General features: G+C 40.1%; 2 protein-coding genes across 2 annotated transcripts; one reads left to right on the forward strand and one right to left on the reverse strand.

The window, feature by feature from the left end:
* Positions 1-380: 380 nt before the first annotated feature.
* fbxo11a (F-box protein 11a) lies at positions 381-13655 on the forward strand. Its single transcript, XM_008429919.3, has 22 exons — positions 381-718; positions 3633-3757; positions 3860-3941; positions 5040-5184; positions 5597-5726; positions 6223-6306; positions 6382-6514; positions 6596-6702; positions 6818-6929; positions 7439-7545; positions 7911-8048; positions 8225-8442; positions 8517-8697; positions 8827-8949; positions 9842-9927; positions 10049-10125; positions 10218-10361; positions 10463-10573; positions 10678-10785; positions 10867-10975; positions 11067-11165; positions 12152-13655. The coding sequence occupies exons 1-22, from the start codon at positions 625-627 to the stop codon at positions 12279-12281; spliced, it is 2643 nt and encodes an 880-aa protein (XP_008428141.1). The 5' UTR covers positions 381-624; the 3' UTR covers positions 12282-13655.
* msh6 (mutS homolog 6 (E. coli)) lies at positions 11063-21564 on the reverse strand. Its single transcript, XM_008429920.3, has 10 exons — positions 21129-21564; positions 19766-19968; positions 19480-19658; positions 16809-19365; positions 16325-16608; positions 16128-16245; positions 15532-15621; positions 15303-15457; positions 13880-14079; positions 11063-13803 (listed from the first exon to the last, which is right to left on the reverse strand). The coding sequence occupies exons 1-10, from the start codon at positions 21401-21403 to the stop codon at positions 13722-13724; spliced, it is 4143 nt and encodes a 1380-aa protein (XP_008428142.2). The 5' UTR covers positions 21404-21564; the 3' UTR covers positions 11063-13721.
* Between the last annotated feature and the right edge of the window lie 380 nt (positions 21565-21944).

Consider the following 21944-nt stretch of genomic DNA (forward strand, 5'->3'; position numbering starts at 1 on the left):
ACAGCAACAGTCATAAAAATGATCAGAAATAAACACTAAAATCTTTTTGTGTAATGAATCTATATGAGATTAAGCTTTTAAGCACGTGACTAAGTATTTAGGCTTTTCTCTTAATATTCTTAGTGAGATGCATATAGCCTACATATTTTATACCTTAACCCACTGAGGTTCAGGACCAGTATGTTCGTTTAGTAGTGTCAATAAACACTGTATGGAGATCATTTGTAAGCTAAAGTAACCAGAGCCCTACTGTAGCTGCGACAAACCACACATTCCCATACAGTGCATACTTTTTAAAAAATGTGTTAAAGTCTAAAGAGCGTCTTAAATCGAGCGCCTTCAACAGAAAAGGCAATGAGAAGGCGAACAGTCTACGCATGTGATGCGACTGAGGCCTGACGGACTGTCGCTGTCTGTTATGGCTCCTCCTGCTCCAGAGGAACGGGGCCAGACGTAACACCAGTGCGGGCGAACGGGGAGCAGCACAGCGATACGGTCCTCTCGAGCCGCGGTGAAAGATGGCAGCTCGTCAAATGCTTAACAAAAAGAAATAGACGGCGTGTTCGGCGTCGCCTCTTCTGCCGTGAAAGCTTCGACATTTTCTCAAGATTACCAACACCCCAAATGAACTCCGTCAGAGCAAGTAACGTTAGCAGAAGACCTAGGCGAGTATCAAGGCCGCGCCCGGTGCAGCCGGATAGGAACCACCAGGAAAGAGGTAATTTTCCTTCAACCAGCGATAGCTTTGCTGGGAGGCTTCTCAAACTCCCAGCCGCAGTTGCTTAGTCTTGTATCAGGACAATACGTAGCAGTTTCGTGTATTTTTTAAGCTAAAATGTAGGACATAAAGAAAAGACGGGTTAGTCAGTGTGAGCCTAACACGGCGTTCTCAGTCGGTGAACTCTAGTCAGGAAACGCCGAGGTTTGTGTGTTTGTAGCTGGCATTTAGGCCGCGCTTTGTTTTGCTTGATTTTATGTCCCGAGTCGACTCGTCTTTTGCTTGTCTCACGCAATACCGCTGCTGTTTTAAGTGTTTTTGTGTGACAGAATTGCTAATGTTTCACAATTGAATAGCATAATGTAGATACTGTAGTAGAATGACGGATGACAAACGCCTGGAAGGGCGCATTAAAGGGTTTTGCTAGTTGCAGTAGCATGCTAATTAAAGGTAGCCCGTACTAGTTAGTTATTATTGGAGTATTTAGACAGTTATATACGTACCTTTGCTTTCATACCGTAAGCCGTCATTTCCCCCTAAAAAAGCCCCAGTCTTTATAACCTCTGCGATGTTAAAATGTCAGTCGCGCTGCCCGTCATTATGACTAACTTTTTCTCTTGAAATAACCCATTAGGTTTTAGCATTTTGGGTGACATTAAACAGTGAACCATTAGTGGCCTCAAGTTGAAGCATTTTCTTGTACTTGCACAGTCTTATTGTCAAATTGCCAATCGTAAGGGGAATGTACTGGTAATAATTATGGTCTGAATGTAGTTTGACGTTATTTGCATCGCTAGGGGATGGTGAAATATTTGATCTCTAAATATCAACTGAATGACATTCAGCAGGAGATGTGCACTTGCAAATGTTATTCAAAGAAACTAGAATAGGAGTGGGCCATTATAAATTTTCATACAGTAGGCTTCAATAACATAGAGTGGAAAAAAACAAAACATGTCTTGTAGTACATTTTACATTTATTTAAGATAGAAAAAACAATAATTGTTCCTACTTCTGCAAAAATAATGCAGCAAATTGATCATCACAATGGCAATGTTGTCATAAAAGTGACTGCTAAGTTCTGTAGGGGATTTCAATTAAACATTCTTATTACCTATATTTAGTATAATAGTTTAACAGGACTATTTACAAACTGATGATTTTGGTTATTCTTATCATACCATGGTTATTTAAATAAGTAAAGTATAGAAACTTTATATGGCATCATTAAAATGAATTTAAACCATAGGGATGATATAATGTATTTCAGCAGCAACTTAATGCTATTCTAAAAAAAAATAAAAATAAAAATAAACAAAGAATATGACAAATACATTTAGGTTTTAAATATTTGATACCAACAAAAAAAATTGCTACTTTACATTTACTGGAAACTGGGAATGATTTCATATCAGAGTTTAACTCTGGTATGAAATCATTTTCGTTTTAGTTAAAACAGTCAGAGAAGTCGGGATTCCAATATGGAAACGCCTAAGTAGCCATGTCTGTAGTACTTCTTACGATTGTTTTAAGCTATACTTTCTAGATCCAAACACCGGTGTCAATTTCTTTAGTTCAGAGTTGTAGGCGCTACCCGTAACATGGATTTCAGATGCACTCTTGTAAGTGTGTTCTGTAAAATTTATATACCCCCCCCCAATTTACCATTGTTGATGCAATGCTCGGCCATACTGGATCTTGAAGTCGGCATCTGAACAATTCTGACTTTCCTAGTTGGAAGTCCGACTTCCGGTTGATTTTTCTGACTAAAATGGAAATTTTTTCGGAACACAATACTTTTTCTAGGTGTCATTACAGCTAAATTATCAACTAAATTAGAAAATGAACAATGTTTACAATACTACTGTGCAATGAAACTTTGATCAAGGAACAAAAAAATAAGAATAATAATGATAAAGATGGGCTTTAATGAAAAAGATGATTAAAGTTGCTCATTGGGCAGTGCTGAAGGGCACCGTTAACTAAGCGTTTCTACACCACAGAGAATAGATTGTAGTAGTGTAAAATTAATTAATATTATTTTATGCTTGTACTGAAACGTATTTGCATACTTAAACTGTACTACAAATGGGTTTGTACATTAATACATATTTTACATAATTTTTACTTGTAATACATACTGTCTGTGGTTAGTTAATGGAAAGTTTGAAAAACTGAAACTCATTAGTTGCTTAAATTAGTTCTTTGAAGTGTAAACATAGAAAGTGGAGTAATTTGCAATGGTATTGTGATTCTTACAGAAATTACTCATTACAGTACTATTGTTATAGTAGTAATAATGTGATTTTTTTTGTGAACTAGAGCTGTGTGAACTAGCTCTAGTTCACACAGCTGCATCGTTAACACTTTTTAAGGCATATTTGGTGGTTTTGTGTTGTTTATGTAATAATCGATTAGATTCTTATCAAGCAGATACGAGTCTAATCAATTATTTATCACAGCCTTTGACCTTAGCTGTCAAAGGTCAAAACCTTTGACAGCTACAGAGTATCTTACAGAGTAGATCTTAAAAGGGACAATTTACCTTTCTTGATTTTGATCTCGGCTCCTCATGAATACTATTTGGTGCTCGCTAGTGTGTTTCTTATGTCTTCTAAGTTTATTTCTGAAAGCTTATATTGTAATTTGAACAGTTAATTCAGCTGATGAGTTATTGTATTAATCCTGTTCAAACAGGTATTTTGATATTTCAGCATTTGTGAGCTTCAAAACAAAATATACCAAATAGGAAACATTTTATTTAATGGTACATAAGAAACTTTTCTTTCTCAGGAGCTTAAAATTCACATGAACAAAAGTTTTTGCCCACCATGTCCTTGATAAATGCATTTTTTGTTGTTGTTGTTTGGGTTGATTTAATTACCATCTTTTCCCCCCCATCTATTAACTGTAGATGAGGACATTCCTGCAGAAATGGTTGCAGAAGAATCCGGTCCAGGAGCTCAGAATAGTCCCTACCAGCTTAGAAGAAAGTCTCTACCCAAGAGAACGGTGTGTCCCACAAAGACAAACATGGAGGTATGGCCTTTCTAAAGCAGCAGGCGGAAACGATTGATGGAAGAAAAAGGTTTTTAAAGATGATTCTATAACTAATAATGAGAAATTCCCTTTGGCCTACAGGGTGCTTCCACTTCAACAACAGAAAACTTTGGACACCGACCTAAGCGTCCCAGAGTTTCAGGAAAGTGTCCAGATTTACCAGGTACTTACACACAACGTTTTTGTCTTGTTTCTTCTTTAGAGCACACTCGTCATTATGTTTTACATATGTTGGGAGTGAAAATGTTGGGTGAAAAATTTGTCAATGTAAGCTAATGCAAAAAATTTTGTGGCAGCTGTTCATAAAGATGTTTATATTTACTGCAGTACTTGTTTGTAGTTGTGGCTTTTTGTTATGCTTGTCTATTTTTCTGAGCTCCAGGTTATTTCGCTCCTTCACCAATTTGCACCTCCATTTTTCCCTTCCCACTTCTGATTTGTACTTGAAACCAAATAGTTTTGTTACTGTCTAGTTAAATCATTGTGCATCAGTTTACTTTTCAACATGGTTAATAATTCTGATTAAATAATTGGGTTAAATAGTCTTTAGAAATGCAGAAAAATCATTTATAATTTAATTCAATTATATATTATTTAGAGTCTTTGTTTTGCAACCTGTTTATCCTGATTGTTACTTGGACCAGTATTTTGACCTATTTGAGTTGGATGGTTCTTCATAAATATGATGGATTTTAACACCCTGTCAAACCAGAACACCTCTTAAATGTGATTTAAGCAAGCATAAATTCATATTTTGAATTAATTAAGCTTTATTTATCCATCAGTGCAGTTTTATATTTTAATAGACAACAATTTGGGTTGATCTTTTTGGATTAAACATGTAGTGCTGCTCTAAACTTGTATATGAGGAACTTATAAAGTCTGGTGTTCGTGACATTTGGGCCTGTCATCCTCTGCTGCTCTCGCCAAAGGACTTGAAATGGATGTTTGTCTGTGACACAGCCTTGCTGTACTGAAGCCAACTGTCAGCTTAGATCATGTTATGCACAAGGTTGGCCAAAGTGGCTCATTTTAAAATAAGCAATTCATCTATTTACAAAATATTGTAGTAATTTTTTTTTTTTTTCATTTATTGCTTCATTTTGACTTGGTGCCACAAATTCACACAAATATTTTTTTATTCTTTCTCCCATTCTAGCTGTTTAAGCAACTTTTTTTCCCCTGTGATCTTGGTATAAATATGTCAGGTCTGTTCCCACAAGCATACGATGGTCTAACGCCGTGGTCGTTGTCTTCCCAGCTGCTCCAGCAGAACAGTATTTACAGGAGAAGCTTCCAGATGAGGTGGTGCTGAAAATTTTCTCGTACCTGTTGGAGCAGGACTTGTGCCGTGCAGCTTGTGTGTGCAAGCGCTTCAGTGAGCTGGCCAACGACCCCATCCTCTGGTGAGCCTTGTTGTCCAATTAATGTGACTTGTATATCGGTATTTAACCCACCATATTCTAAGACTGTAAAGCAGCTATTCTAAACCCTGAGGATTGTCAACATTGCCAGTTTGTGGATCTGTTGCAAGGATGCACAACTTGACATCACGTTGTTGTTATTGAATATTGTGTTTTACTTGGTTAAAATTAAGTTTCAGGGGTCCCTATACATTTTTAAGTAACTTCATCTTTCATTTATCCAGCTTTATTTCAAATTTCCAGTTGTTTTCTGGGATACTACTAAATGCCACAATGATCACTATAATTAAACATTTATTTAAGTGTGTGTGTAAAGGAGAAACGTATAGGTATTTAATGTGTTTGTGACCTATATGAGAATATTAATTACTCTTGATGTTTTTTAACATTTCAGGAAGCGATTGTACATGGAGGTTTTCGAATACACCCGACCTATGATGCACCCGGAGGCAGGAAAGTTTTACCAGATAAATCCAGAAGAGTATGAACAGCCAAACCCGTGGAAGGAGAGTTTTCAGCAGCTGGTGAGGAAATCTCATTTATAAAATAGCTTTCCTCCTCCTTGTGGTTTCTAGCAAAAGTTAGCATTCACCCATCATTTTAGAGTTTTAAACCAAACTAAAAGAAGATGCATTTAAATGTCTTCAGCTTTCACTTTGTCAAAATTTGTATTATGAGAACAGCATATTTAAAAAAAAAAAACTATATTATTAAAATGACTCCAGAAGGATGTTGTAGTGCAGTTTGTCTTCTGAGAATTAAGTGTAGATTTGTGTGTATGTGGAGGTGGATTTCCTAAATGAAGCTCAATATGTTTTTTATATGTTTCTCTAGTAAAACTAAACTCCAGGTGCATAGAAGAATGTAGAAATGAGATATTTCTGCTCATTTTTATTTTAAAATTCTCCTTTATTTATTTATTAATTTTTTTGCTATTTATGAATTTGCATCTGAAAATCTTGGACTATTATTTGTCCAGTATAAATTATTTTCTCTGTCTGTGTTGTTTTCCTTTTTTAGTATAAAGGCGCCCACGTTAAGCCAGGCTTTGCAGAACACTTCTACAGTAATCCTGCCAGATACAAAGGAAGAGATAACATGTTTGTAAGTCAAACAGCTTTTTTAACCCTGATGTTTTTTAATCTATATTTTTTAAGCTCACTTATTTATTTTTTCCAGTATTATGACACCATAGAAGACGCTCTGGGAGGCGGTCAGGAGCCTCACTTCGACGGCTTGATATTTGTCCACTCTGGTATTTACACGGATGAGTGGATCTATATTGAATCGCCGATCACAATGATTGGAGCTGGTATGTCCGTCTCAAATCTATTTCAAAAGTACATTTGAACTAATCTTGTCCTGTTATTAAACTTTTATAATCTTTCTGTAGCTCCTGGGAAGGTTGCAGAGAAAGTCATCATAGAGAACACCAGAGACTCCACTTTTGTTTTCATGGAGGGCTCAGAGGACGCTTACGTTGGATTTATGACTATCAGGGTAAAAAGACTCGTGGTTTATAATTGTCGTATGTAACAAGTTTAGTGCAATTTCTCGTTTCCATGGTTGTGCATGTTTATTGTTAGTTATTTTGTAATTGTTGTCTGCTCTGCAGTTCAACCCTGACGATAAGTCTGCCCAGCACCACAATGCGCACCACTGCTTGGAGATTACAGTGAACTGCAGCCCCATCATCGACCACTGCATCATCCGTAGCACATGCACAGGTAACACTCTGTCCTCTAATACAAAACTAGGAAAGATCTGGCTGTTTTATATTAAAATTCAAGACATTTCAAATTGAAAAATAATAATTTGCATATTATTGCTATATTGGTTTGAAGTGTTATATTACATCGTGTTGTTTTATCTTTATGTACTTTAACTCTGAATTGCCTTTGGCTGAAAGGTGCAATATATAATAAAGCTGCCTTACATTATCGTATTGCTCTTGTACATTTCTTAGAATCTGCATCTATCGTTTTTTAGAACTGCGGTTTTCTTACTTTGTATATTTGACCTCACTTACTTCTATGTCTTTGTGCTTTAATTTGCTCTTTACTTTGCTGCCGCTGTGATAAATACAAAATGATTATATTTTATTCTTTTCTCTTCTAAAATAAATAAATCTGTAAATGACTGGAGATGCTGGACTTATTGGCACTTTGTTTTTCTTTTTAAACTTTTTTTTTTTTTTTTGCATTATGCATGTTGACATAAGGTTTTTCTGTTTCAGTTGGGTCCGCCGTGTGTGTGAGTGGTCAGGGGGCTTGTCCCACAATAAAGCACTGCAACATCAGTGACTGTGAAAATGTTGGCCTTTACATCACTGATCATGCACAGGTAGTGTACACTTTTTGCATGTATAATGTTAGCATTTGATCATCTAGATTTGTGTGGCAGTAATTTCATCTTCATTCTTCTAAAGGAGTAGAATCTCAGATACTGTTAGGTACTGAGAGATCCACCAGTCAGGCTATTCTCGGCTGATACAAATTTTAGATTTTCTTTGAGATTATAAAAATAACTTTTTCTCACTTGGGATGATAGGGTAGGGTTAGGATGTTCTGCAATGATCACCGGTCTTAGAAAAATTGTCCAATCACATAAAAGTCCCAACAAATTAATCTTTCTGTTGAGAAAATCGCTTCTGGTATACAGGCAACAAGTGGAAATAATTCCTAATACGTATTCATGTTGTTGTTTAGGGCATTTACGAGGACAATGAGATTTCAAACAACGCTCTTGCGGGGATTTGGGTGAAGAATCACGGCAACCCAATCATCAGAAGGAATCACATCCATCATGGCAGAGACGTCGGCGTCTTCACATTTGATCACGGCATGGTAAGATATAAAAGCTTCTCACAGTCAGCTGCTGGGTTTCCTTCCTAAATATTTGGTTTCAAACTTTCTGCTCCTCTTGCAATGTGACAAAACAGACCTGTGTAGTTGTTTACACACATGTTCGATACATCTTTCCTCTTTGCGCACTAACTCAGTATTGCTCCGTGTTTCTGTAGGGTTACTTTGAGAGCTGCAACATCCATAGGAACCGGATTGCCGGCTTCGAAGTGAAGGCGTACGCCAACCCCACAGTGGTTCGCTGTGAAATCCACCACGGTCAGACTGGTGGCATATATGTGCATGAAAAGGGACGCGGGCAGTTCATCGAAAACAAGATCTATGCAAATAACTTTGCAGGCGTGTGGATAACCTCAAACAGCGACCCCACAATAAGGTCAGTGTGGCCAGACTGACAGCTGGGGTTTTCCCATGCTACATGCTCAAATATGTTGTTTTGTCCAAACACAGGGGTAACGCCATCTTTAATGGCAACCAAGGTGGCGTTTACATTTTTGGTGATGGCCGAGGCCTCATCGAAGGCAACGACATCTACGGCAACGCCCTGGCAGGAATCCAGATCAGGACGAACAGCTGTCCTATTGTGCGACACAACAAGATCCATGACGGTCAACATGGTGGCATATATGTGGTAAATACAGCTGTTAAAACAAACCTTTTGGTTCATTTTCTTCCATTTTTAGTTTGTAGCTTCAGTAGATTTTCTACTCTTACTTGGAAACGTAATAGTGTTTGTTTTTCTTTCTTTGTGTGTGTGCAGCATGAAAAAGGACAGGGAGTCATAGAGGAGAACGAGGTGTACAGTAACACTCTGGCGGGTGTGTGGGTGACGACAGGCAGTATGCCAGTGCTGAGGAGGAACAGGATACACAGCGGGAAGCAGGTAAGATGACAGCTGGTTATACGAAACAATTATGTGCAAGTAAAAAGTAAAGGGTCAAAGGTAAAACCCTAACCTTTCCTTATTGTTTTGTGCTATTGGTGAATATTCTTCACTTAGCTCCTTTGTCATGGAAAATTATTATATTTATCAAGATTCAGCTTAAAAACAAGGATTTTAAAGAGAACTTGTCAATAACTAAGAGTGTAAGGCAAGAAATGTGTGAAGCATTAAACATAATTTTGTCCCTTTTGGAATTTTTAGGCCATTTACTTTCATTCTACGTCCATTTTGTTGAATACATCATCACTGCAGATCATCTGCTTATTTTTTTTTATTCCTCTTTAAAAATGTAATTTACTGCTTTCCAATAGGTGAATTACACAAAACTGAATTAAACAAAAATTCCAAACAAAATTAAAAATTTACACATATTCCATTTTATATATACCAGGAGGAAAGAAGCTAATTTTGTTTGACTTGATCACAAAATCATTTGAGTGGTTAAAAAAACCTAAATATTGTTATGCATAGTGAGAAATAAACTTCATTCATCAAAACAAACATAGTGATGACAGTATTCCATCACAATCTTGAAAATGTTTATAAGCAGAACTGATATAGCTGCCAATTTGTAACAGTCACTCGCTTAAATAATGAAAGAGGGGAAAAAATACTTAAAATCTCTAAAAACGATCTTTACAGATTTTCTTAGAAAATGTTTGAATGAAACCCTGTTTCATTATACAATCACTTGTTTACGTTGTTTTGTCATTTTTTTTATCATGGTAATGCCATTAATTCTCGATCAGAGTGCTAGCCTTTAAAGCTCTTCAGTTTTGTGTATTTTATCAAGAAGAACAATATTAAATCCCAATATGTGTTATTGACACAGGTTGGGGTTTACTTCTACGACAATGGCCATGGTGTGCTGGAGGACAACGACATCTACAATCACATGTACTCTGGGGTTCAAATAAGGTTTGTCAGGAAAACAAAAGTCAATAATCTTGAACATTCTTAATCCCAAGTCTTGATTTATATATACTGAAATAAACGGTCTGTTTTAATGTACTCCTTTCATCCTTTTTCTTTTCTACAGGACTGGCAGCAATCCCAAAATCAGACGGAACAAGATCTGGGGCGGCCAAAATGGAGGCATTTTGGTTTACAACTCAGGTGGGGATCGCAGAGGGATTTTTTTTTGCCAATATAGTGCTTTGCTATTGCCACTTGTCATTTTGTTTACTCAATTTCTCCTGGCTTTCCAGGCTTGGGATTCATTGAGGACAATGAGATCTTTGACAATGCAATGGCGGGAGTGTGGATCAAAACAGACAGCAACCCCACGCTGCGGAGGAATAAGATCCATGACGGGAGAGACGGAGGGATCTGTATATTCAACGGAGGACGAGGTAGTTTATCAATTTATCTAAAAGTCACAGATTGATACTGTTTAGTATTTTTCCTGCATTACTACTGCAGTAAATCTAAAAGTCAGTCTTATTTTGTGAAGGTTTGCTAGAAGAGAATGACATCTTCAGAAATGCCCAAGCAGGTGTTCTCATTAGCACCAACAGTCACCCCACACTGAGGAAAAACAGGATATTTGACGGCTTCGCTGCAGGTGGGCAACACACGCGCAGCTGTTTTTAATAAACTTTGAATGCTGTTTGTTTTTATTTTGTTTAAAAAGAGTTATTTTCAATATGTTCTGTTCCTAAATTGAAGGTATTGAGATAACCAACCACGCTACAGCGACCCTAGAAGGCAATCAGATCTTCAACAATCGTTTTGGGGGGTTGTTCCTGGCATCTGGCGTCAATGTTACAATGAAAGGTAGTTGCATGCTCAAATAATTTATACTAAGCACTTGTTAATAAGATATTAATGTTTACATTTCTCCTATGTCTGCTTCAGATAACAAAATACAGAACAATCAAGATGCCATTGAAAAGGCTGTGAGCAGAGGTCAGTGCCTGTACAAGATTTCAAGTTACACCAGCTACCCAATGCACGATTTTTACAGGTAACAAGCTCAATCATGGAGACAGTAACGATCTCTCATGATTTTTGTGTTGGATTTTCTTTTATTAATGATTCATTTTTGGTCTACACAGGTGTCACACCTGCAACACAACAGACCGCAATGCCATTTGTGTGAACTGTATCAAGAAGTGTCACCAAGGACACGACGTGGAGTTCATCAGACATGATAGGTCAGTGTATATATTCATATTCAGTTAATTCAATTAAGCTTTGTAAATGTACTTTTTTTCCCCCCTAAGAACAAGCTATTTTATCCCTAATATAGTTTATATTAATTGCTTTTGTGGGTGAATTTCACAAAACTTTAATAATTAAATTAAAAATTGCAGTACGTTCTTACAGAAAAGAAATTGTTTAATTTTTTTTAACAAAACTTCAATACGTAAATGTGAAATTCCCCACATTGTTGTGTGCAAGTGTTTGGATTACTAACTTTATTTGTAATGTAGAAACAAAACAATAATAATAATAAAAACATAACAGAGGAAACAAGTGAAGGAAACAAGCCATTAACTACTTCAATTCTCTATACAACATATATTCATGAATTTTATAAAATTTCAGCCCACTTGATGGAAATTTTTCCCTATATAGTTGACTTTCTGTCCTAGTATTCCATATACAAACAAAAGTAATTTTTATCAGGAAAAATTGCATTTCCAAGTGCAATTTTTAGGAATGTTAACTAGATGTTAGTATCTAGTATCTTAACTAGAATTTTGAGACAGATGCGTCTCAAAATTAGAATTTTGACACGTTTCTCATTGGTTATTAGAACCAGACGCGGCTCCATACTGTCCCCCGAAAGACGCACAATGAACACTTACTGCGTTTGATTTTTAATGCTCAGCACTTACTGAAGTCTTACTTCTTGAGGATTTTTGGCTTGAAAGGTGCTAAATAAATTAAGTCCATTTATCATTTATATAGTTTCAAAAAGCATTTGAAAGACGAAGCAAAAAAAATCATGAAAATTTAAACTCACCTCAAACTGCCTTTGCAAATGTTATTCCACTTGCATCAATGAAAATGGCCAAAAATCCATTTTACAATTAAATGCAACATTAATTGTATGCGTTTCCTGTCTACAAGTGGACTAATATTCCTGTTTTTGCATTATAATTTAACCCACAATTTAATTCTTCTTCTTCTGCAGATTTTTCTGCGACTGCGGTGCGGGGACGCTGTCGAATCCATGCACGTTAGCTGGGGAGCCGACTCACGACACAGACACGTTGTACGACTCGGCTCCTCCTATAGAGTCCAACACGCTGCAGCACAACTGAGCCCCAGACCCGAGGACCCTTTGTGCCTCGGCTCAATTGAACACACAGACACTTTTAGTTGTGCAGCAGAAGAGGAAGCCCGAACTAAGTAACAAATTCACTTTGACAGAGCAAATACAGCGTACAAAAAAAAACAAAAAACACTTGGGACATGAAAATGCTTAAAGATGTTTAGAGAAAAAAAAAAAGTCTTGATGATGGATGCCTTGCTTTTTGTAAAAAAAAAAGAAAAGAAAAAAAAGACACCAGTGGATCAGAGGAGAGCAGCTGACTCAGGGTTTGTGGGTTGAACTGGTGAGACAGACAAAAGCCACCTTCGCTCATCTTCCTTAAAGAAGCGCAAGAACAAGATACTTCAGTGATGTACAGATCCAGAGTTCTCGTCAGAGGAAAATGTCCCACTTCCGATGCTTCCACCACTTGGGCGACCGATGTTCTTGTTTGTAACATACGGGGTAAAAAAAAACAAAACCCTCCAGCACTTCAGCTTTTTTTTTTTTTTTCAAGAGAACTGATGAGATTTGATTTTATGTTTTTGTGTAGTTTTGTATTTTCATGCAAAAATCTTACTGTACTTGAATGTCTTTATTTTATAAATTTTTTTTGGTTATTCCCCAGAATTGCTGTAATTATACTCATGTCGCAGTATCTAACTTCTTTCTGTGAAAGAGATCAGAGAAGAGGATAACACTAAACATTTTCTCCAGCAATGTTGACTTATTTTTATTTTTTGCAACACAGAAAATCTGATGCCGAAATGTGCTTTGACAAGACCGCTAGAGCCTGCTTTACGTATTCTATGCATATCGTTTATTTTTCCATGTTGGTTTGCTAAATATGCGTTTTAGAAGCATGAAACTTAATCCAAAACAGCTTTTATTTACAAACCAAGTAAAAGTGAAACGATTACCGATGTGAGAGTATAATTACACATCCGATGGGAAATGATCCAAGTCCTGTTTGTTTACATCTGGTTCTGTTTTAAAGTGTTGCTTCATTGTCTAATATCAGATGCTTGCCTGTTTTTACATCCACAAAATTAAAAGCAAAAAGTCTTGTAAAAGCATAATTCTTAGGATTTTTCTGTTTCCAATGTTGCTGGAGAATCGAACAGCTTTTGCCCTACAGAAGCTGAGACAAGTACCTATTTACAGCGCTTTATGGTTTCATCGCCTCCCCCCCTCCTTCTTTCATGTGTACTGGTGATTGTGGATTTCTCATACAGACTGAAAATGTATGCATGTATCATAACATCTAGACTTAATATATTGTGAAGTATTCAATAACCGTTATGTAGGCGCTAGTGTGAATTAAAAGGGTTTAATTTCCTAGATGAAACATTGTCATTTTTTTAAAATAAACTTTATTAGATCATTGCAGTAGTGTTTTTTCCCCTCCCTGAAAAGAACAAAAATAGAAACATGAGGGTTTGTGGGTAAACTACAGGGTGTTGAGCAGTTGAACGAGTGAAGTGAAGTGCGCGTTGTCTGGAGCAGGATCTTCAGCGAACTGGCAGAGTTTCCTGCAGGGAAAATGGAGGGAAAACGTCAACGGAGCTGCAGCGCTAAACTCGCTGCATGTTTCAAAAGGAAACATACCTGAATAGTCTGAGGCTGATGGTGCTTCTCTCAAACTCTCTGGCCTTGCTGTGTCCAGACTGGATGACCTCCTCTGGCAGGTTGGCGAGCCGCGCCGCGTTGAAGCCGTAGCTCTTTGGACAAGCGCCGGTGATGAACTTGTAGAGGAACGTGATCGTTTCCTGACTCGGATCCTCGCATTCGTTCTCCACCATGCACGCCTACAGGGGACAAAACACAAGTTGTAGTGGAAAAGTGAAGGCAGTGGCTGATTTGTTGGAAAGAAGCACAAACTTTCTTCTGCAACGTCTAACGTTAGTTCAGGAAGCGGCTTGAGGCCGGATCGGAGGATGCAGCTGTTCTGTAATCTAGATGAAGCCACCAACTGTTAAAATTCTCCCCAACTGTGATCCTTTGGTTATTGCTTCACTCTTTATGTTGAAGTTTTAAAGCCCATTTTAATGACTTGGAAAGAAATAGATTGGGACAGTTAAGATTCAAAATAATGAGATTCAACATATTTTCATCTTTGAAAGACCAAACTTTTAGTTTAAACTCATATATGGACTTTCAATTTCAAGATACATCATCAATTTCAAATCCTTTTGTCTGAGAGTAAATATAGCGTTTTAAGTTATACCTTTGTCATGTGAGGGCAAAAGTGATTTCTACAAAAGCATTCAACTGCCAGAGCATGGAAATAAATTCAGGAGCAAAACAAGATGCAAAACTCATTAAACCGAGATGAGTTTTAAATCTCATCACAAGAAAGTTTCATGTCAACGCTCCGACTTCTTAAAAAGGCAAAACGGGCTCTCACCTGTTGATTCTAGATGAAGTCTAAACATCTAGAATCATGGTGTGTTGTGGGAGGAGTCAAATGACAGGCACATACAAATGAATGTGGCTGAACATTTGTATCCGATTAGTGCGGTGGGTGCTGAACCCGGATACTAAATAAAAGTTAGAAGACGTTTCGGGTTGTAGGCTGCAGTACAAGTTTCAGCGGAGAAAAATGGAGTAAAAACAACAGGATTCGCTGCTCCGCAAGCAGACTTGGAACACTAACGACGTTAACATAAAAATGACACTGCAAGTCAAAATATTAATTTCCATTTTATAATTAAGACAATGTGTTTTATTCTTTCAAGTGGTGGAAACGGGATTCTATTGGGAAGATCCTGATAGGATCTTGGATTAAATTCCAATAAACCTGAGAAGTTCTTTTACACCACTTGGGAAATGAAAAAAGAAAAGTCATAATTTTGTTTTCTAAAATTTAAATCACACGTTTATGGCTTTGAAAGTCAAATTCATGACTGAAAACAGTCAATTATGAATTAAATAATTACATTAATGACAAAACATTAATGTATATGTTGAAATTATTCCTCCATAATAGGAAACATTTAGAATATTGGAATAAAGGAATGCCTCCTCTTACCATGTGGCCCAGTCGCACAGCGGCGTTGTTAGCGTAGTCCTCTACCAGGGAGTGGTAATGCGTGGAGAACAGAGTGCGACAGCAGATCTTCTCAGCAAGCTCCTTCACGACAGCGCTGGCGATGGCTGTGCCGTCATATGTAGCTGTGCCCCTTCCTACAACACGCCACAGCCTCATGAGTCACCATGACAACGCAATAACAGGCAGGAAGCGCAAATCAAAGTCTCACCGAGTTCATCAAGGAGCACCAGAGAGTGTCTGGTGGCGTGGTGCAGGATGCTGGCCGTCTCGCTGAGCTCCACGTAGAAGGTGCTCTCGCCTGCAGAGGGACAGAAAAACGGCTTAGACTGGAGGAAGAAGCTCAGATTGTCATGGATACGGGCACACAGCAGGTCCTGATGCTCAATTACAATTCTTTTTTTAATAAAATCTGATTTTTTTTGTGTGTAGTTGTGATGCCACTAAGCCTGTCGCAGTTAGCAATACCTCAATTAATCGCTTGATGAATTAAAATGAGATTCATGTTTTCCCTTTACATTATTGTTTGTTTTTCTACTTTTTCTCTACCAAAAACTTGATGACAAAAGGCTTCAGTTTGGTTTTTTGGACTCAGCTACTTTTTCTGAAGGACAATTTTGTTTACAGAGACTTCAGTATCTATTTTATTTGTTGCTTCAGTTGTTTTGTTTATTCTGGATATTAAAAGTGTCATTCAGTTTCAGTGTTACGTGTTTGTTAGAAATTAGTTTATTGTTCTTCAAGAGGGTGAACTTGGATTATTATGCATTAGTCTGTATCAGAGGTTAAAGGTGTGTGTGGCGTTACCGGCCATGATTCGATCCGATGCTCCCAACCGAGTGAAGACCCGATCGACCGGAGTGAAGCAAAGGCTCTCAGCTGGAACGTAGCATCCGAGTTGAGCTAGGATGATCACAAGTCCACACTAGAAAAACGACGTTTATTAAAACACGCTGGCAGAGAATACAAAACAATTTTTTAATTTAGTGAAAAAACAAGCCCACCTGTCTCATTAGGGTAGATTTTCCCCCCATGTTTGGTCCCGTTACAAGGACACATGAGGCGCGACCTTCCACCTCATCACCTTCACTGTTCCCAGGGCAACCGATGAAGATGTCGTTAGGAATGAAGTCATCACCAAAAAACGTTTTAGTCACACATGGGTGACGGGATCCAGTGAGGTTAATGAAGGGCGTGCCGCGGTCATCGTCCTCTGGTAGAGCCACTTGGGGTCTGGCCATCGGCCCGTCGCCACCCAGACTGTAGCGGGACAAAGCCAGCAGAACGTCTAGGGGAAAAAAAAGGCACAAAATGAAACTCGGAAGAAACTCAGGGATGAACGAAAAAGAAAGCGATAGAAGGGAAAGCTAATGAGCAGACGAATCTATGGACAGATGATAGATCCTCTACCTCCACATGGACAGCCGGAAAGATAGATGGACAGAGAGACATGGATAAATATGTAATTGTGACGTCAGCGGTTCTTACCCAGCACGGCCATGCATTCCACAGCCGTCCTCCAGTCTCTGTAGTTCTTGTCGAAGTTGTAGAAGAGCCTCCTCATGCAGTCCTTCAGCGCCGCGTCTCTCTTCTCCTCGAATCCCTGCAGCTCTGAGAAGAGCCGCTCGCTCTCCTTCGTCACGTAGCGCTTCCAGCCTTTCTTTGTGGATTTCACTTCATACTCCTCGGGGATGTTCCTCTCCGAAACGCTGTCGGGAACTTCCATCTGAAAGCGGTTCCGCCCGGTTCCCCAGTACGCCATGTTCTTACAGCCAAGCCTCTTCTTCTGCCGCTCCAGGTAGTCCTGCAGGTCCCGTTCGCAGGTTTTGATTCCTGCGAGAGCCTGGTCGAACTCCGGGTCGAAGCCAGTCTTAGGGGTTATGACCCCAGTGGTGCGGGCTTTCTGGTGGTCGAAGGCCGTCTCCCAGCGCTTCAGCTCTGCCGACAGATCCGGGAAGAGGCCGTCCTCTTCCGTCTTCAGGCTGACAATCTGACGAAGCAGCGTGGAGCGAAAGTCGCCTAAAGCCGGAGCGAAAGCAGAAATGATCTCTTGCATTGTTTTGAAGCCTTCTAGCGCTGACAAGAAGTCGGCGATCTTGCGCTTGCTGTAGGTGACTTCCTCATAGAGCACCGCTCTGGAGTCCGGGTGGTCCTGGTCCTTCAGAGGGGTGCCAAGGCTGTGGATTTTACTCAGAAGCCGCTCCAGATCCGGAAGCTTCTTCAGCAGCTCTGAGACGTCGGCGGCCTGAGCCTGCGCTGCAATCAGGTCGTCCATGGCGTCCAGCCTGCCCCTGATGGAGGCGGGGTTACACAACGGAGCGCAGAGCCACTGCTTCAGCAGCCTCTTACCAAACGGAGTAGAGCAGGAGTCCAAACGCTCCAACAGCGTCCCTTCGGTTCCCCCTGAACCGTTCTGGAAGATCTCCAGGTTCGCCAGCGTCACGCCATCCAGGACCATCCGCTGACGGGTCTGGGAGAAAAAACTGGCGGGTCCAGCAGCTTTTTCTAACTCCACATCAACAGGGACGTACTCTTCGAAGTTGGCCATGGAGAGCAGCTCTTTGTCAACCAGACATTTCTTCAGGTAGAAGATGCAGCCGCCTAAAGCCGACAGCGCCAACTCGTAGCCTTCCTTAGGGGACAGACACAGTGAGTCACTCTCCGAGGTCATCCTCCGCAGCAGCGCAGGGAGGAATCCGTCTCCAGCCGTCTCCTCAAAGTAATTCTCCTCCGAGAGGGTTTTCAGTGTCTTCTGAGCATCCCAAAACTGTGTCCCTGCGCTCAGCCCTTCCTGCAGCGCGGAGGACAGAGACGCCTTCAGGATTTTGCGGGTCTCGGCAGACGGGTTACTCTTTTCGAAAAGGACCTCAGCAGGTGGGAAGTGTGCGATTAAGGTGCGTAGCCGTGAACAGTGGCGATCGTCTGAGAACTGACCGATGTGGAAATATCCCATTGATGTGTCTGCGAAGCAAACGCCGTAGGTGCGATGGCGTCCAGAGCTCTCGTCTTCAGCCTTTTCCTTTAAGCTCAGGAGAAACTTGCTCTGGCTCTCTGAAGGAGCACCGTCCAAGACGCTGTAGGTTTGGGTACCGCGGGTGATAATCCGGCAGACTTCCCTTCTGACGACGCGGTCGAACTTCGTGGGCTTGGCCATGGTCTTGCAGCGCGCTTCCATCATTTCCGGGGTCTCCGTTTGCTCCACGCGGGCCACCTTGTAGCCCTTCTGCACCAACACGTCTGAGAAACGCGCAAAGCCAATTTCCGGGAAGCCGGAATGCGCCCACGTGCCCTTCATGAATGTCAGGCCGAGCTCGTTGACACCAATCACGGCGTCCATGTGGTACAGCTCGTAAAACTTTCCCACCTTGTAGAAAATCACCGTGTCAAACATCCCAGACTTCAGCTGCCACCAGCGGCGCATTCCAGGAGTGTTTCTGTTCAGGAAGTCTTCGGGGACGTACAGAGTGGTCGGGTCGTAGTCATCCTCACTCTGACGGCGTCTCTTACCGTCCTTCCTCCGACCATCCTGCAGCCATTCCAGTTTCTCATGATCCCAGGTTGTCGCCCCTCCAGCGGGACCGGATCCGTTTGCTTGGCTCTCGAAGGTGTCTGGGGCGGAGAAGGCGGACAAGCGGGATTTGGCGTCAGCTGTGATCATCTTTGGAGCTCGTTTAGGTCCAGCTGAGGGCGTAGCTGGCGTCTTCGCTTTCTTACTGGCGGATTTGTCTGCAGGACGTTTTCGCTTCACAGGTTTGATCGGGCTGTCTGCTTCAGACTCTTGGCTGCTCTCCTTCTCCTCCTCTTCACTGCTCACGGTCACCTCTTCCTCCTCTTCTTCGCTGGTGGATGCAGCTTGCTCTGGTTTGAACTCCTCGTCTGATCCGTCGCTGTCTGAGGCCATGATGATGCGGCGGCGTTTGGGTTTGCCTCCTTGCTCTGCGGAGGAACGCGAAGAACGTCGACCGACTTTTGGCAACTTCACTTCTTTGCTTTTCTGTTCTTCCATGTCACTGACCTCTTCATCACTCACTGTTGGCTTGTCAAGCTAAGAAAAAACAAACAAGTAAATTTTAAATAATGATTGAATTAAAATTTTAATTGAGTTAAATGCAAGGTCAGTAATCCATCAATCTCATTCTAACAGGCTTTTTATATTCACCTCCATTTCTTCTTCTTCATCCTCCTCTTCTTCATCAGATGGATCCCTGCAGACCGGCATTTTTAATCGTTTTTCAGGACTATCGAAAAAGGATTTATCAGCGAGCTCCATCGCACGACGGATCACGGGTTTGCTGCTGAAGAACACACCCCCCGGTTTAACATCACTGCTGTCAGACCCTAAAGAGACATAATCTAGATTAGATTATCCACACAAGGACTCAACACAAACTGAAACATCAGAATAATTAATACTGTTTTAATTATGACTAGTAGAAACAGCTCACCTTGGTACTCTCTAATGTATTTGGTGCTGACCCATCCTCTAGTTGGAGGTTCATCAAAGAAATGGACATGAATGCGCTGATCCCGACCTTTGCCCCTCATTTGCTGGCCTGTCAGAGGTTGAGGTACCACCATGCATGGCCACCAGGGGTGTCCTTCCAGTTTGGCCCACACGAGGGCGCCAGCACCAAATGAGCATTTGGAGCTGCCAGAGGAAAAGAAGAAGTCACAAATCAAATTGTGTATGAGAAACTATAATCTTGTCGTATTTGTTTGTTTTGTTGTTGTTTTTTCAGATTGGAAGGATTATGAAGCAACAATTTCAATATGTTTTGAAAACAAGAATTGCTGCAAAAGTTTGGCTAATTATGCTAAATTTCCTCAAAGCCAAAATTAGAAAAGTAAAAAGATGGCTAAGAAACCGCTCTCTTTTTGTAGCTATGGAAAACCTTCCCGCATGGTTCTGGCTGGATATTTGACCACTTTTCTCATCATTAATCCAAAATGCCTGCTGATCACCACCAGCATGGCAGATATTTTAAATAAACTCAGGGGTTTCTGATGAGACGATGGGTCAAATATCCTGACACAATTATGCCATATGGTTACTGATGAGTATAAAAAGAACGGGCTATGCTTGATTTCAAAATCAAATCAAATTAAGCATAGTTCAATTGTCAAAAATGTATCAGTAAATGACTAAAATTAATATGACAATTATGCCAGAGGCAAAGGATGCAATCTTATGGCCAGGATGGCATGTTTAAATCATTTTTGAGCTAAAGGTCAACTATGAATGAATATTAATGAATATTTTATACTCTGATAAACCCAGACCCTTATTGTATCTGCTTGGAGATAAATTGTTAAATAGAAAAAAAGCAGACTCTCAAAAACAATAAGCTGCTACTACAAAACTGTCAGCTTTATAGCTTCAGCTACTTTAAACATCTATTCAAGAACAGTCTATGATAGGTTGTTGTTGATCACTTATATGATTTTACTCTGATTTTTGACTAGAGAACACTGTAGGACAGTGTAGTAAACATAGTCTACCACTAGAACACATGTTATCACACCTGCAAATCGTCATAATGCCTTCACTTTTGATAAGCGATGGAGATGATTCACGTTTGAGGTTTACAACAGAGGGGCTTGGTTTGCAACCACAACCTGCATCTATTTTTAAAAATACGACAGAAATAACATTTAACTATGACACATTTCAGAACTGCAAAATTTATTTTTGATACGTTTTGAGCACAAAGCTTGCTGACCATGCTGTAATTTTTTTTTTTTTTTTGTCAGACGGGGAAATGAAACACGTTAAGTGACACCAGGAATTACACGGTTCCAAAAACTGACCTGTTTTCAGTCGTCGCGGCCTTGTCTCCGAACAGTTTCTTAAATCCTCCGCTTGCAGGCTTGTTCTGTTTAACTTTGCTGGTCTTACTTGGCTGCTGCTGCTGCTGCTGCTGCTGCTTGCTTTGCGTCTGTCTGGCTTCTTCTTTGGGAGACGAGTTGGACTTCTCCACGGAGCTCGGCAGGTTCGCCTCGGCCGGGGAGGAACTCTGCTTCGGTTTGGAAACCGGCGGCGGAGACTTGGTGAAAAAGTTGAACAGAGAGCTTTGCTTCGCCATGTGCTCTCGATTAAATTCAGCTTTCGCTGCCTTTTTCAGATACAGTTCCGAAAGGTAGAGCCCTTCTGATCCTCCAGTCGCCACTACCACCAACTAGCATCCAGTAGCCACTAAACTCGCCACTCGCGGGAAACAAACGCACGCGACGTTGTGGGCGTGAACACGAGCTTTGTCCAATGACAGGCGACGACACTGTAACGTGGAAGAAACGAAATCAAAACACAGCTTCACTTGTTGGTCACGCTGTTGGCGCGAATACTTCTTTTTTCTCATAAACATACAAGCTACACCCTCATGGCTTATCAGAGTACCGTACACAAAAATTTTACTCAAGTATCACTACTTCAACATACTTTTACTCAAGGAAAAGTAAAAAGTATCCGTCCTAGAAATTACTCAAAGTACCGAGTAACTGAACAAAAATGATAACTTAATATTTTAAAAATTACATCATGGACCAAAATATAAAGGTAAGTGGAACTTTTGGTATTTTAAGGACCGAGATGACAATTCATAAAAATAACAAAATCAGGCAAAATAA

The sequence above is a fragment of the Poecilia reticulata genome, chromosome 15 (assembly GCF_904066995.2).
Source record: "Poecilia reticulata chromosome 15, P_reticulata-male-v2, whole genome shotgun sequence".
Taxonomy (NCBI): domain Eukaryota; kingdom Metazoa; phylum Chordata; class Actinopteri; order Cyprinodontiformes; family Poeciliidae; genus Poecilia; species Poecilia reticulata.

Excerpts from the sequence above, each read along its gene's own strand:
- fbxo11a (XM_008429919.3), top strand. The coding sequence starts at position 625 with ATGAACTCCGTCAGAGCAAGTAACGTTAGCAGAAGACCTAGGCGAGTA. Across the intron at positions 6,930-7,438 it reads CATCCGTAGCACATGCACAG|TTGGGTCCGCCGTGTGTGTG; the intron begins GTAACACTCTGT and ends TTTCTGTTTCAG. Across the intron at positions 10,362-10,462 it reads TATATTCAACGGAGGACGAG|GTTTGCTAGAAGAGAATGAC; the intron begins GTAGTTTATCAA and ends TATTTTGTGAAG.
- msh6 (XM_008429920.3), bottom strand. The coding sequence starts at position 21,403 with ATGGCGAAGCAAAGCTCTCTGTTCAACTTTTTCACCAAGTCTCCGCCG. Across the intron at positions 19,659-19,765 it reads ATACATTAGAGAGTACCAAG|GGTCTGACAGCAGTGATGTT; the intron begins GTGAGCTGTTTC and ends ATGTCTCTTTAG. Across the intron at positions 15,458-15,531 it reads GGTGCTCCTTGATGAACTCG|GAAGGGGCACAGCTACATAT; the intron begins GTGAGACTTTGA and ends GGCGTGTTGTAG.